General features: G+C 38.8%; 1 protein-coding gene across 6 annotated transcripts in view; it reads left to right on the forward strand.

Moving 5' to 3' along the window:
• Positions 1-4,005: 4,005 nt before the first annotated feature.
• Positions 4,006-14,148, forward strand: part of cacna2d4a (calcium channel, voltage-dependent, alpha 2/delta subunit 4a) — a 79,615-nt gene continuing 69,472 nt past the window's right edge. For 2 of the 6 annotated variants that reach the window (XM_034863317.1, XM_034863320.1), the window contains exons 1-8: positions 4,006-4,639; positions 5,458-5,657; positions 9,048-9,129; positions 11,991-12,107; positions 12,221-12,280; positions 12,686-12,848; positions 12,957-13,088; positions 13,517-13,577. In XM_034863317.1, the coding sequence (XP_034719208.1) occupies positions 5,479-5,657; positions 9,048-9,129; positions 11,991-12,107; positions 12,221-12,280; positions 12,686-12,848; positions 12,957-13,088; positions 13,517-13,577 (794 nt within the window). In that variant the 5' untranslated portion in view covers positions 4,006-4,639; positions 5,458-5,478. The remainder of the gene's footprint in view (positions 4,640-5,457; positions 5,658-9,047; positions 9,130-11,990; positions 12,108-12,220; positions 12,281-12,685; positions 12,849-12,956; positions 13,089-13,516; positions 13,578-14,148) is intronic. The other 4 variants (XM_034863322.1, XM_034863321.1, XM_034863318.1 and 1 more) reach the window with 3 other exon arrangements.

The following is a 14,148-nucleotide window of genomic DNA, read 5'->3' on the forward strand; positions in this document are numbered from 1 at the left end:
CCTTTATTTTTGACAGGACAGCTGAAGATAGGAAAGGGGAGAGAGGGGGGGGGGGGATGACATGCAGCAAAAGGCCACAACCCGGGCCCGCCGCGTTGAGGAACAAACCTCTATACACGGACAGCCGCTCTACCAACTGAGCTATTTGGCCACCCGTTAGATGCTGTTTTGTTCTTTTAATTTAAAAAGATGTCATCTGTAATCTTTTTATTCTTATTTTTCAAATAATACGAGACAATGGAATGTCAATTTTTAAGTTTTTACTTCTTTTTTTGACAGAAATGTTTTGCGCTTTTCTGAAACTGAAGTCTATTTTAATTGGATATTAAATGTTCTCAAACTGCCTCTGTTGTTACTTACTTTTTTGGTTGTCTTAACGGATCTGCATGGCTGACTGGTAGTATTATTATTATTCAAATAATTATACACAATCAATAGTGTTACATAATGTCTACAGTGATTCGTCAACTGGTTTCACACACCCAGCAGTATTGAGGGACCATGCCCAATTAACTCTCAAAGACTTTATACAACATAATTTTTTTCCAATATTAAATCCCTCCCTGTGTTTGTCGCGCTATACTGAGCACACAGTACAAGCCAACAAAGCAGAGTTGCTGACATAATGGTGTTACAGCGGTGTGGTGAGAAAACCTCACCACAGGGTTCATTCAGTAACTGTTGTGGAGCCTTTGTTTAAATCAAATGGTCCTCATTAGCAGAGGAAGCAGCTTCTAAATGTACCTTGGGGTGCAGACCTTGTAGAGAATGTTTTCTCAACTTTTATCTACTTTTAAGCTTATAGTGCTTAAAGGAAAGTAGAAATTTGAACAGTTTCGGTGTCAAATTCCATGCAAGCTAACCTAAAACAATGTACATCCACATTTTTTCATTGGTGGCTGTGTTCCCTGTCACCACTACGCGACTTTGTGTTTGGTCTAAGGTCTAATAGCAGTTATTGGCTCTGAGTATATTACCTGACAACAAATCACAGATAATAACTGACTGAGTTACTGACAGCCTGATTGACTGAATTATAGAAAATTTGCCCTCACATGAATTCATCAGCTTGTCTCCCATGGTGACCATAGACTCTGGACTGTGGGGATAATGACCTGTCACTCACTGTTTCCCCATGGCATAGATACATACAGTATTTTTCTTTAGATAAACAGACTGTGTATAACATAAGGAATACAGTGAGAAGGTTTTATTTCAAAAGTGCTCTGCCCTCCCTGCCTAGTAGTGTTACATAATGTTTCCGGGATCTTCATGTGACTATATCAGTCTGTTAGTACTAATTAGTGTTGTTGTTATCAGGGTTGTTAATGGCTCCCTAATATTAGCTGGGAACCCAAACACTGATAGGAAACGCAGTATGAAGTGATCAGAGTCCAATCAATCTGCTGCCCCTTTTTTTCTTACACTTTGGGAATTTGGCTGCCTCTCCCTTCCTTCCTTGCTGCTTCCTCTCCCTAACCAACACTGTTGTGGGATGAATGGTATTAAAATCCATATTCAAGGTAGCAAATGCATAATAGCCAAAACAAGAATCAATTCATATGTACAAAAAAGCCTAGAAATAGTGTTAAGAGTGCCGTATCAATGCTGTGGACTGTTAATAATATATTGCAAGGACCTTTAAATCTTTTCAAAGTCTTTCAGGATCCACACGCACACACACATTATTATTTCCTCTGAGACTAGGTGGTTCCAGAACATTGGTTTAGCTGATGGAGCTAAAAGTAAGAGCTGACTATTATCCCTGCCTAAGTCTAATCAATGATTTCTTGTGCGTGTGAGTGTGTATGTACTAGCCCAGAGAGGCGGGATCTTCACTCTGTACAGGGAGTCCAAACCACTTTTTGTTTTGTTGCCGCTATTATTTCAGATGGACGATGTCTTTCTGCGTTAACTGGTTTCTATTAGGAAGTCCAAGAGTTGATGAACCCGATGAAAACTTATTCATAGAATAATAATGTTTTGTACTTTGTTGGGGAATCATGGTTCTGTCTTTTTTTCATGGCTTTAATCTTTGCTCATACACAAAAGAGTTGTTCTGCGTTCAAACTGTATTTTAAGAAAAAATTCTCCATGTCGTATTTTTCTAAATGACATGGCAAGACAAGTTGGAACCATAAGCTCTACAGAGGCATGATAGGTGAGTGATGCTGCTCAGAGTTTTATTTGGTACTTTATGCTACAGTGTTGCTTCATGGTGTTTGAGGATCATCATTTAATGTAAATATATAGTGCATATGTGTATATATACATATCTATATATTTATTATTGGACACAGGATGAAACAGAGATCTCATTATATGGATTAAAGTGGTGTAAAAACTAAAAGGAGCCAAAATATTGGAAAAACACATTGATGTGAAGTAAAATATATTAAACTGCTTAAAATAAAATAGAATAAACACACTTGAGTTATTTTCAACATCTCAGCAAATTTCTTAGGAAGGGGGGGGAATAAGAGTTCATCCCATCATCAGTGATCTGGGTCAGTGGGGGAGGAGTCCCACAGCTGTTACACACTACTAGTGTGTGTGCATGGAAATAGTGTGTGCATGGATGTCATGTTTGTGTTTATATCACTTAGGCAGTCTCTTAACTGCTTATATTATTAATCTGACCCTTTGTGTGTGTGTGTGTGTGTGTGTGTGTGTGTGTGTTTATGTGCGCCAGATTGTTTTACTGCATTTTCATTTCCATAACAGCATGAGCAGATGTTTTACTGTGTCCATATGTGTGTGTGTGTACTCGTAACAATTACCATTTAAAGATGGTTCAATCTATACTACTGTATGAGTTCCATGTTTGAGTGTTTTGCAGTTGAAAAGGTTTAGCATGAATGAATGCACTGGTAGCTATGACCTAAAGAGGACCTGTGCAACGGCTTTATCAGCAGTGGGGGATCTAATTTGCCAAGTAAGTTATTCTTCTCAACATAACCAAATCATTTCTCAAATTTCTCACTGACAAAGCAGTCACATAATGTGATCAGAGTTAAAAAAGTAAAATGATAAACATGATGAATATACATTTTTGCAAGGTTATGCAGGCAGATAAGGAGATGAATTATACACAGCATTTAAACATGAATTACTCTTGGGCTAATTAAAAGGGATTATGAGATGAATGTGAGATACCATTTTTACAGAATAGCTTTTTTCAGCAGATTTTTTTAACCTACAGTAATTTATAGATATAAACACATTTACAGAGCTGAGATACATGTTGCAGCACTGTGTGTGTGTGTGTGTGTGTGTGTGTGTGTGTGTGTGTGTGTGTGTGTGTGTGTGTGTGTGTGTGTGTGTGTGTGTGTGTGTGTGTGTGTGTGTGTGTGTGTGTGTGTGTGTGTGTGTGTGTGTGTGGCAAAAAGAGTCCACTAGGTGTCTCAGTGTGTTTATATTATAAGATTATACAGTAAGTGCATCTTCCTCCACAAATCGCATCTCCCTTCTGATACAACTACCACCATTCCACCAGGTCTCTTCTTTTTCTCTAATTCTCTTTTTCTCTATATTTATTTGCCTCTTTTCTGTCGGATTTCCTTCCATTACTTTTAGCTCCCATTTTTCTCTTTTTTTGTTTCTTTTCCTCTCACCCTCTTACTCCATGAAAGATGACTTAACTGCCACTTTTTCGGCCATTCATTCTCTTTCTTAGTAAAAACAGACACACAGAGAACGATTGTGCAGAAAACAAAACAAAGAATTGAGATAAATAATGAGCATACTAGATAAATAGCAAGTGAGAGAAAGACTGATGATATAATTGGGTGGAAAAGGGAGGATAACACAACAATAGAGAAAAGCAGGACTAGAAAAACAGAAGGTTAAAGAGTGTTACAGAAAAGATAAGGGTGAGAGAGAGATTGTGTTTGTGTCACTGTGTGTGTGTGTGTGTGTGTGTGTGTGTGTGTGTGTGTGTGTGTGAGAGAAAGAGAGCGAGAGGGATGGAGAGCAAAAAGGAGGGATGGAGGAAGGAGGGGTTTAATCCAGCTTGGATTATAGTATAAACTGGTCCCAGAGAGCAGGAAGAGATACACTAGAGAGAAAGAGGAAGTCCCACTATCCCTCCATTACTCAATCCATCTAACACAAAGCGTAATCGTATCCCAGTGCTGGATGACTTTGGTTTGGATCCACCGGGATGTGAGGTCAGGAATAATTCAGGAAAAGGAAGGAAGAAAAACTATTTTTTGGGGAATATGGGTGCGTGTCCTGCTTTTGGAATACCTATCTGTCCGATAAAAAGGACTGAAGACAAAAGTTTACCGGGACGACCCGAATCTTTCATCCTTCTCCCTTTTTAACTGGCACCCTGTAGAGTGAGAGTGCATGGAGGAGAGAGTCGGATAATGAGAGCAGTAGAAATAGGATTAGGAGGTGTAGCGCGGGAGGTGTAAGAACATGGCAAAGCTCCGTTGTGACTCCTTGTGCGCAGAAGTGACCTTTGACACTGGAGACAAGAGCTTTCTAGTCTCTATTGTGTGCCAGTGTAACCAGCTGAGCTGACATCAAATCTTCAATCACACACTTCCTTTTTGCTATCAATCATATTTGAACTGTTTTTCCAGACCCACATGTCTCAAAGGGAATGGTTTCAAACCTTTGACCACATGACATAGTGAGTAATCTTTTGTGTCATTCTGTCTATATTGATTTGGGGAAGTATTACTTTGAGGCTTTTGCTTGTGTTTCTTTTAAATTAGTACCCTTTTTACCCAGTTTTTTGCACAGCACATGGGATTGTTACAATCTTTTGGCTCAAAGTCTTTGGCTTCTCAGCATCATTCTTGTGACTACCTTTAGGATGACATGCTTTCTCTGTTGTTGGATTTTGCATGTTAGCGTTCTGGATCCTTTGCTTTTCCTGAGCAGGCCTCGGACTATCACAGCTCCTCCACGTGTCACTAATTAGACTGCTCTGTTACAAAGTGTGCCTCTCTTCAAGTCTCTGGAGAGTATCAAGATTTGAACTGTGCATGACTGTCTTTGAGAAAACTGGATTTGATTGTATCTTTGTTGGATGTTTTTTACAGGTTACTTTACCAGGCAAGTTGAAAAATTGTGTTTTAAATTTCCTCTGTAATTTCAAAATAGTCAATGTCGTTGTGGTACAAAGTGATATCCAAATTTAAAGTGGCTATAATTTGTATTTTCATATTAAAATTTATCACAGTGGTGACAAATCCAAAGAGAATTATCACCCACTTCTGCAGTTAAGCTCATCCCAATGGATCTTTTTTAGCTTCTTTTAGCTCAGTTTTGGTGTAACAGCCCATAACTAATTACTCACTTTTTAACTATAAAGCTCTAAATACCCACTTTACATTACCTACCCAGGACCAATCAACTTCCCTTCTTTTGTGTTTACACTGTGACCTGAGCACATATAATCTCACTATGCGCTTTCGTAATTTTATGCTTTTCTCTTGGAGCCAGCGTGCAACAATTGCTGGACTGATGCAGGTCGTGGCAGCTGCAGGGATGAACCGCTGGAGCTGGGGAAATGCTGGGAATGCCAGTAAATGGGACAAAAGTGGGCCGCACAGAGGGAGGCTGATGATGCTGCTGCTGTGGATTATCCTCTTCAGCTCGCTGTGCCGGATGGTTGACGGCCAGATGAAGCTTTCACCAGAAACGTGAGTGCAGTTGCACTGGAACCCTGACAATAACTTTTTACTCTCAGGGACTGAACAATCAGTGTAAAAAACTATACAGATCATGCAGGTTTTGTGAGAGACATATTCGCGTATGTGAATTTAATTTGTTTTTCACACACAACCCATTCATTTTTAGTCAATTCCTTCAAATAATTTCTCTGGTAGATTTGGATGACATTCATTCCAAGGATCTTAATTTAACTGACTTGGCTTATCCAACCTTTTTAGATGGATGACTGACTGGATGATAGATAATATAGATAGATAGATTAGATAGATAGATAGATAGATAGATAGATAGATAGATAGATAGATAGATAGATAGATAACAACAACCATCTTATCGGCAATAACTTAGATAAATGACAGGATATTTACTGTTCATGCTGTATGTAAATGTATAATAATGTGAGGTGGACATAGTTTGAGTAATGTAAAATGTATTGATATCATTCTATTCGGTAGATACAAGTAAGATGACCACAAACTTCGTATTTTATTAAGACATTACATCAACAAGTGTACCAGGTCCTTCCCTGTGGACAACCTGGCATGTCCACATGCAGCGTTGTGTTTTTTAAAGCCACACGTGAGATAGATGAGTCAAGAGTGTTCTTTCTATTTTAGAAGATTACTCCACACAGATACATATGGCCATATGGGCACCTGTGGGGTGGGGGTGTAGCTAACTGCCAAACTGTCCTACAGCCTCTTTACAGCTACAACTAAGTATGTTTAAGATGGTGTATACATTTTGGTATGCACAGATATTAATTTAAAAAAACAAGTCATTTTGTCTTTTATGTAGGCTACTATTTATTATTTATAGGTATTGTTTGCTTATTGCCCTTGCCAATTTTTCTATTAAAGTCTAAGATGCATTTTGCCATAGTAAATTGAAACATATAGAATACAGTACTTTACACTTATGCTTGTTAAACATCAGCATGTTAATATTGTCATGGTGAGCCTGTTAGCATGCCAATGTGCATATGGACCCCCTCACAGAGCCACTATTATGGCCGTGGACCGGTATGTTTGCTGTACGTCAATCAAATGTGAAGTCAACGCTAATAGCTTTTTTCACTTAGATCTGTATTGGCAAAAGATTTGCAGCATCAACCATTTACATTAAAACAAAAAAAAACTGTTCCGTATTGATAATATAACCCCTTCTTTATGTCCTTTACATGAACTGCAATACAAGTTCCTAAAACCATATCTTGTCCATGTTCTACCTGGTATAAGTGGTGCTTTTCAATAACTCATAATGCCTAATGTGTTTCATTATCACACAAGCGTTCACTTTGTAGAACAAGTGATCCATTTTTTTCTCTCACTTTTTCTTTTGGGAATAAAACGCTGTGTTTGTTTGTTCTCCAGAAGCCAGATCAAGCTCTTTTCCCTGAACAGCTTTCAAACCTCCTGCTGACTAAAAACACTGACAGATCAATTCAGTGCTGTCAGTCCACAATAGCCTGTTAACTGAATGTCTATGTGTTGAAGTAGAATGGTTTGAGAGTGACAGAGAAACTTAGTGAATACACAGAACCTTCTTACTCGCACTGACTGTTTCAGTATATATATATATATATGTATATATATAGTGTCTGTGTGATTTTTTTTTTTTTTTTTTTTTTAACTTTGCCCAGCTCAGAGAGTGCATGCTGTCACTAGGCAGTTAGGTGTGACGAAGGAAGTTAAAGCTTCAGGGAAAGCAGAGTTCAGCAGGCCAACACAGGTCACTGAGCCCGAAGTGCTTCATTCTGCCTGGGGAAGATTTGGCAGCAGGGCCCCTCTGGCTCAAAAAGTTAGTTTAAGGCCAAGAAGGTCAAATCTTCAGCCTCTCAGGAAACATTACTCTGCTGCCAGAAGGAAACACATAGCTGTCAATAAGACATCAACAGAATGACACATTTAAGAAACAATTTAGGAGATAAGCAACCATTTCTGACTGTGTAACACCATAGATACCCCCCATAAAAACCTACAATTGATATTTTTATTTTTACTATTTTTCTGTCAAACAAGTTTCACTGTGAGCCATTGCTGCATTTTGCCCTTCCAATAATAATAACTTTATTTGTATAGCACCTTTGATTTTACAATGGAAACAAAAGCACATATAAATCAACATATAAATATGTACATCAAGTCCCATAAATGCACAACGTAGTGATAGTGACAGCATGATTCAATGAACAAAATGGTATTAACAGGCCGCTTTTATGTAGAGTTCACTTACTGTGTTGTTCCAAATTTGACCTGTCTGGTCTTAATCTGCCCTAACTTGGCCTGTACAGTGGTTTTCTAGCCCGTAGCAAAATAGCTCTTTAACAGCACCATATAACTAAAACGTCATAATTTATCTGTCGAAACATTTGACATTCAAATGTCAAAACATTTTACCACCTTAAAACAGTTACAATGATCAGACTAATTTCAAGGCAACAGTCAAGAGAGCCATTGACATCCCTGAACCATGAACATGATACTAAAACTGATATGTACAGTGCAACACACCTACCTAGCACCTCCACGTTTTCAAGTCTACAAATGATCAGCCAGTTTTCAGTCACAGTTTTTTTGTATCGAGGCTGGCAGTTTATATGACAACCCTGCCTGCTACGACTCCCCATAGATTGAGCCATCTGTCACATCCTGTCTACTCTCTAACCTCTATTACCTTTCATTGGCTGCATTCACATGAAGGATTTGTAGAATTACTGCATGTTATTGAGCACGGAGTATCCCTTGACCTGGCAGACGGTCATCTTTTGTTGTCACCTTAACAGTAATCTGTTATAATCTGTCATTGGCGAATGCAAGGTAACATTTTATCATGATAGGCTGTACACTTTCATGGTCACCTTCAACACAGACGGTCTCATTAGCCCTTATTTTTCAGGCACGATACAAGTGGACAGAGGGTGTTTGAGAAACAGTTCTTATCTTTTTCTTAAATTAGCTGTTTAGCATTTCTTATTGCACTGTGTTCCACTGAAGGGAAGTCAGGTACTTTACTTTCCTGCTTCTGGCATTGAAATAAGTTCAATATATTAATTGTTACCCAATTGTTTGGGATATGTATAACAGTGAACTATTATAAATTAGGAAATTTACCTCAGAGTGCATGTCAACAAATAAACACAAATTCAGTTTATTGCAATGTGTTTAATTATTTTCTGAACTTGGGACACACCACTGACGGATTGGATCTTATGGCCGCTTACTTTCCTGAAAAGGATTACATTTATTAATGTATCATACAAATAAACCTGCCTTGCTTTTTAAGTTAATGCTTTGTTTTCATAGATATTGATAACAGCTTTGATTATCTGTCCCTGATCATGTTTTCTCTGTGTGCAGGGTGCAGCAGTGGGCTGTATCCTTTGGCAAAGAGATAGCTGCCCTGTCCACAAGATACTCTGGATCTAAACTTCTGCAGAAGGTAAGAGATCACACACAAAAGCTTTTCCACACATTAATACAGGACCACACAAGTACACACATATATTAGAAAGATACACAATTACACATGCTTAAAAACAGAAGTAGAAGCACACATACATACACAAAGTTCAAATGTTTTCCAAGGCATCACATTTTTGTGTTTTTTGAGGTGAATTAAGATGCATCCAGGTGTGTTTTAGTCATTTGTCATTTCAGACAGACAAATCAACACTGATTTGTGGTGAGGGGGAGGTGATAATGGTTGTGGTGGGGATTTAATCCATTTAGGGATTGATTATCCCTAACATACAGTATATGGCAATACCAGAGAAGGTACATGTAATTTGGACATTTGCAGTGTTACAGCAGCAAAGGGGACAGTGCGAAAAAATAAGAGGCATCAGCAAAGAATGCAAGATATAATAATAGATACGTAAACAGTAACAATAAAAAAAGAGCAGTAGAAAAACAGTGAACAGTTAGAGTTGGCTGCTGGCAAATAGAAAATAGAAACACAAGGAATGAAATCTAAGACACAAACTTAATTGCAGAGACACAAATGTACTTTACGGTAATAGAGACAGTTGGATATAGAACACATGACATCATCACATCAGACTGAGTCGGGCGGGGTCTCTATGTCCTCCCCCTTCCCTCTGCTCCATCCACCAATGGGAACACGGCTGACTGGCATACATTTGCTGTACAACATCTGCACATGGCCCAGAGACCAATGTGATGACACACTTAAATCAAAAACACATAAATACACTCACACACATACACACGTGTGTTGACTTTTAAAAAAATGTATGTGCTTTACCAATACATAAAATAAAACATCATACTGTATATACTGTTGAAACATTGATTCATTGAAATTAGCTGCATTTTGACAAGTGTCCATTTTTGTGTGACTCACCGTAGATACTGAAGAAGGGGTTGTGTGTGTGTGTGTGTGTGTGTGTGTGTGTGTGTGTGTGTGTGTGTGTGTGTGTGTGTGTGTGCGCGTGTGTGTGTGTGTTTTAGTAATTAGGATGTTCAGTCTCTCTCTGCATGGCACCTTGTAAAATCCCTAGCAGGCCCATTCCCCATCTGCCACACACACACACACACACACACACACACACACACACACACACACAAACACAAACTGTTCACGGAGACATGCACCTACTGACCATCTTCCTCTAAAGTCTACATCTTTATTTTCATTTTACAACACGATTTTCATTTTGTACAGAACAAAACTTCCATCAATCTAGCTGCACAAATAGCTAACTCCCACAGATTTCTTCCAAGACAAACACAGCAGTATTAGTTTGTTGTTTGTACCTGTATTGTAGACTGGATTAACCTGAGATACCCTCAATGTTTAGTTGGTAGAAAGAGTTTTCCAAAAGTTGAGAACCACACAAGATGTAAAAAACTCACTAACTTGATCAAGCAGCCCCAGAAACAGCAGCGGTACTACTAGTTGCTGTAGTAGCAGTATCAGTAATAGTAGTATTTATATATAATGCAGGTATAAGTCTCCTAGTTGCACACTTTGTCCTTTTATTTAGTCAGCGATGTGTAAAAAGCACCCAGTGCATACATTTAATCTTGGCAACAAGAGGCCATTAATCACCCACCTCTGTGTAATCAATGGCTTTCTCATTATCTGTGGATCGTTTAGTGACTTTGTCTTCTTGCCTGAGTAAACTAAACAAGATATTCAGTGTTTGAGTTTAAGTTTGAAGATAATACAGAAACTGTTGGACCTTTACTTTTGTTGGAAGGGTTTTTTTCTCTCTCCCCACTGTAAAAACAACTGAAAAAAATCATCTTAGAAAGGGAAAATATAACATATATCTTAATTTAAATGACAAATTCAGCATCTAGTTTTTTTTTTTCACACAGCTTTTTTTAATTATCAGAATTTTTTTTAGTTCACTAACTGACTACTTGCTAAGGGCCTTTCTCCACCCGTTAGGAACTCTGGGAGCTAGGGATTTCCCATTAACAAAACTATTTTCTTGACAAATTTGATAACCCATTCTCATCTAATCCTCTCACTGAAGGTAAAAATAAATGAGTCCATCACCAAAACAAACATTTACTAGGAATCTGTTATCTGCCACCACAACTTATGCTTTTATCATCAGTGCCGGAAATTAACCTTTCAGTTCACAAACAGCAACAGCACTGGATCTCTTAAATTATATCTATGTAGCTGCTCAAATTTAATCGCACAGTGGACAAACCCAGCAGCCACCAGCAGCCATAAAAATACATTAGAACATGCACAGATGTCAGGCAGGAGGTGCAGTATGCAATAAATGGTTTTCTTTTGGCATCACTCTGTCAAATTGCAGATTAGAGAGGGTGTCTGGGGAGGGGATGAAGTCTGGGCTTGACCCCCATCTGTACCGCACACTGCGTACACACACACACACACACACACACACACACACACACACACACAACCCACGTGTATAATTGTATAATACCAGGATCTTCTATGGTTATATATTCTCTGTTGTTTTCCATTGTGTATTCAAGCAAGATATTGTATGTAACTTTTGAATGTAAAAATACAGTGGCATCAGGTGGTAGTCAAAATGAAGGCAATATATTATAAACCTTACTCTCTGAGTCTTTCAATTTAGGATTTTAAGGAGCTCATGGGACATTGTCCCTAGAAGAATGCTCTGTTTTTTTTTGTTTTTTTAAGGGGTTTTTCCCTTTATTAGACGGAGACAGTGGATAGACATGTGAAAGGGGGAGAGAGAGTGATCTATAGGCCGCCCCGGAATGCTCTGTTAATAATAATAATAGCACTGTCACACTAATGAGCCAACTGCGCCTGTTTTCAAGAAATACAAGGATGTCGAGGGTATGGTGAAGATCGAGGAGGTGGACGGAAAGGAGCTGGTGAAAAAGTTTGCTGAAGAGATGGAGGAGATGCTTGGTAGGAAGATGAAATCTGTGAAGGTAATAATAATACATTCTGTTTAAGCAAACAATTGCTGCGGGTTTAGTTCGGACTTGATAGTTTTACTTACATGAACAGAGTGTATCCTTTACCTGCTGTATTTTCATCACAGAGGTTAGCGGAAGCAGCAGAGGATGCTGACCTTTACCACGAGTACAATGAAACACTGAAGGTAATAACCTCTGTGTACAGTTTGTGACTGTTGGTACAATTTACTGTATGCGTAGTCTAACACAGGCAGGACGATTATGTAACCACGGATTTATATCCAAAATATGCTATTCTTTACCTGTACCCCTTTCCTGGTGGTGTCAACAGTACTGCACTATCACCATCATAGCCATAACTATTTCAAAGATGTTCTGCTTGTGTTACATATTTGTCTCCTTTCACCTTATTCACACTATGTTAAACATAAGCATACAGTAGCTCTACTATTAGCAAATATGCAAAGTTAACTGAGGCTTTTACAGACCACACAGAAGAATATTCTGTATATACTGAGTTTTTGAACGTCTCTTTAATTTGTCATCATCAAATAATCCACGAGGTCACCATCCTTTACTTTTCTCTCTAGTTTGAATACTTTAACTCCATGCTCATCAACTCGGTGGATGCCGCTGGGAATTCAATGTCGCTGGGAGGAGAATTCCCTCTGGAGCAAAATGAACACTTCAATAAACTGCCAGTCAACACAAAACTGAGTAACATACAAGTCCCTACAAATGTTTACAACAGAGGTACAGAAGCGTGAACACACATGCATCTTCTATTCCCTTGCACATACTGTATGACACATCTGGTTGACAGTCGAAAATCAATTTCATTCTTTCTCTCTCTTTCTGTAGATCCAGCTATTCTGAACGGAGCCTATATGTCTGAGGCCCTGAATGATGTGTTCATTGAAAACTTCCAAAAAGATCCAACTCTTACCTGGCAGTACTTTGGCAGTGCTACAGGCTTCTTCAGGCTGTACCCAGGTACTTACACATCCTACATTTAGGAAATCCTGCATTCTTCTCATTTGCACATTTATCCTGTGTCTGCACGGTGTTAAGACAACATGAACAGGGCTGTAGATAAATGTTCAGCTACACAAGCCAAACAGTATACTTACACAGTAACTGACGATGCAGGAAGCTGTCTGTCAACCATGATGACTCAGTCTCTCCTTTGTGTGTGTGTGTGTGTGTGTGTGTGTGTGTGTGTGTGTGTGTGTGTAATTAGCAGAGGATTTGCGACACAGCTTGTTTTACTCAACTGCTATCTCATCCATCTCTCCCTCATTTGATCTGTCACTATCCATCCATGCATCCATTTGTTCATCCATCCACCAGACCAGACTGTAAAAGAGCAGTTCCAAGCATCTGCCTTTGCTAAATCTCTCCATCTTTCTTCCTGTCTCCAGGGATCCAGTGGATTCCAGATGAAAATGGTGTGGTCACCTTTGATTGCAGAAACAGAAATTGGTAAGGCTATATTCCCATCAACATCAGTTCTACTTCCTTATTGATGCCTTTTGAAGGGTTGTAGCTCTCTGTATAGTTCAAACTGTACGTGCAGGACTGTGTTTCTAATGAATGGCAGAAGAACCAGAACAACTCAGCTCAACCTGAAGCAACATACCTTACTTACAGTATGTGCCCTGACACTCCAAGCCACCAGTCATTGGGTGCCACTCAATTGTAGTTGGCACAAGTCTGCTCATATTAGTGACCATTTGGCCAATTGAGCTTGTTGAGTCAGCTATAGAGGCAGTCGGTGACAGTGAGAGAAGTCTTTCTGATTAGCCTCTCGAATCAGTGTCTTTCCCCATTAAGTGCAGTTTTCTCCTTGTTTTGCCTTTTAACAGAAGTTGTTAAAAGTTAATGTTCTAAGGTGATGTGGTTTGGTGCAAAAGCATTTTATCAGTCAGATTTTGTCTGAGTCACCCTACCTACAGATTAAACTATTGTTTAAGTTCATGCTTTATTCAATTAAAAAAAATAGATAGTTAATAGAGAGACAGAACCCAGGTTTGACAGAGGTTCATATCATTTA

This window comes from Etheostoma cragini, chromosome 23 (genome assembly GCF_013103735.1).
Source record: "Etheostoma cragini isolate CJK2018 chromosome 23, CSU_Ecrag_1.0, whole genome shotgun sequence".
Taxonomy (NCBI): Eukaryota; Metazoa; Chordata; class Actinopteri; order Perciformes; family Percidae; genus Etheostoma; species Etheostoma cragini.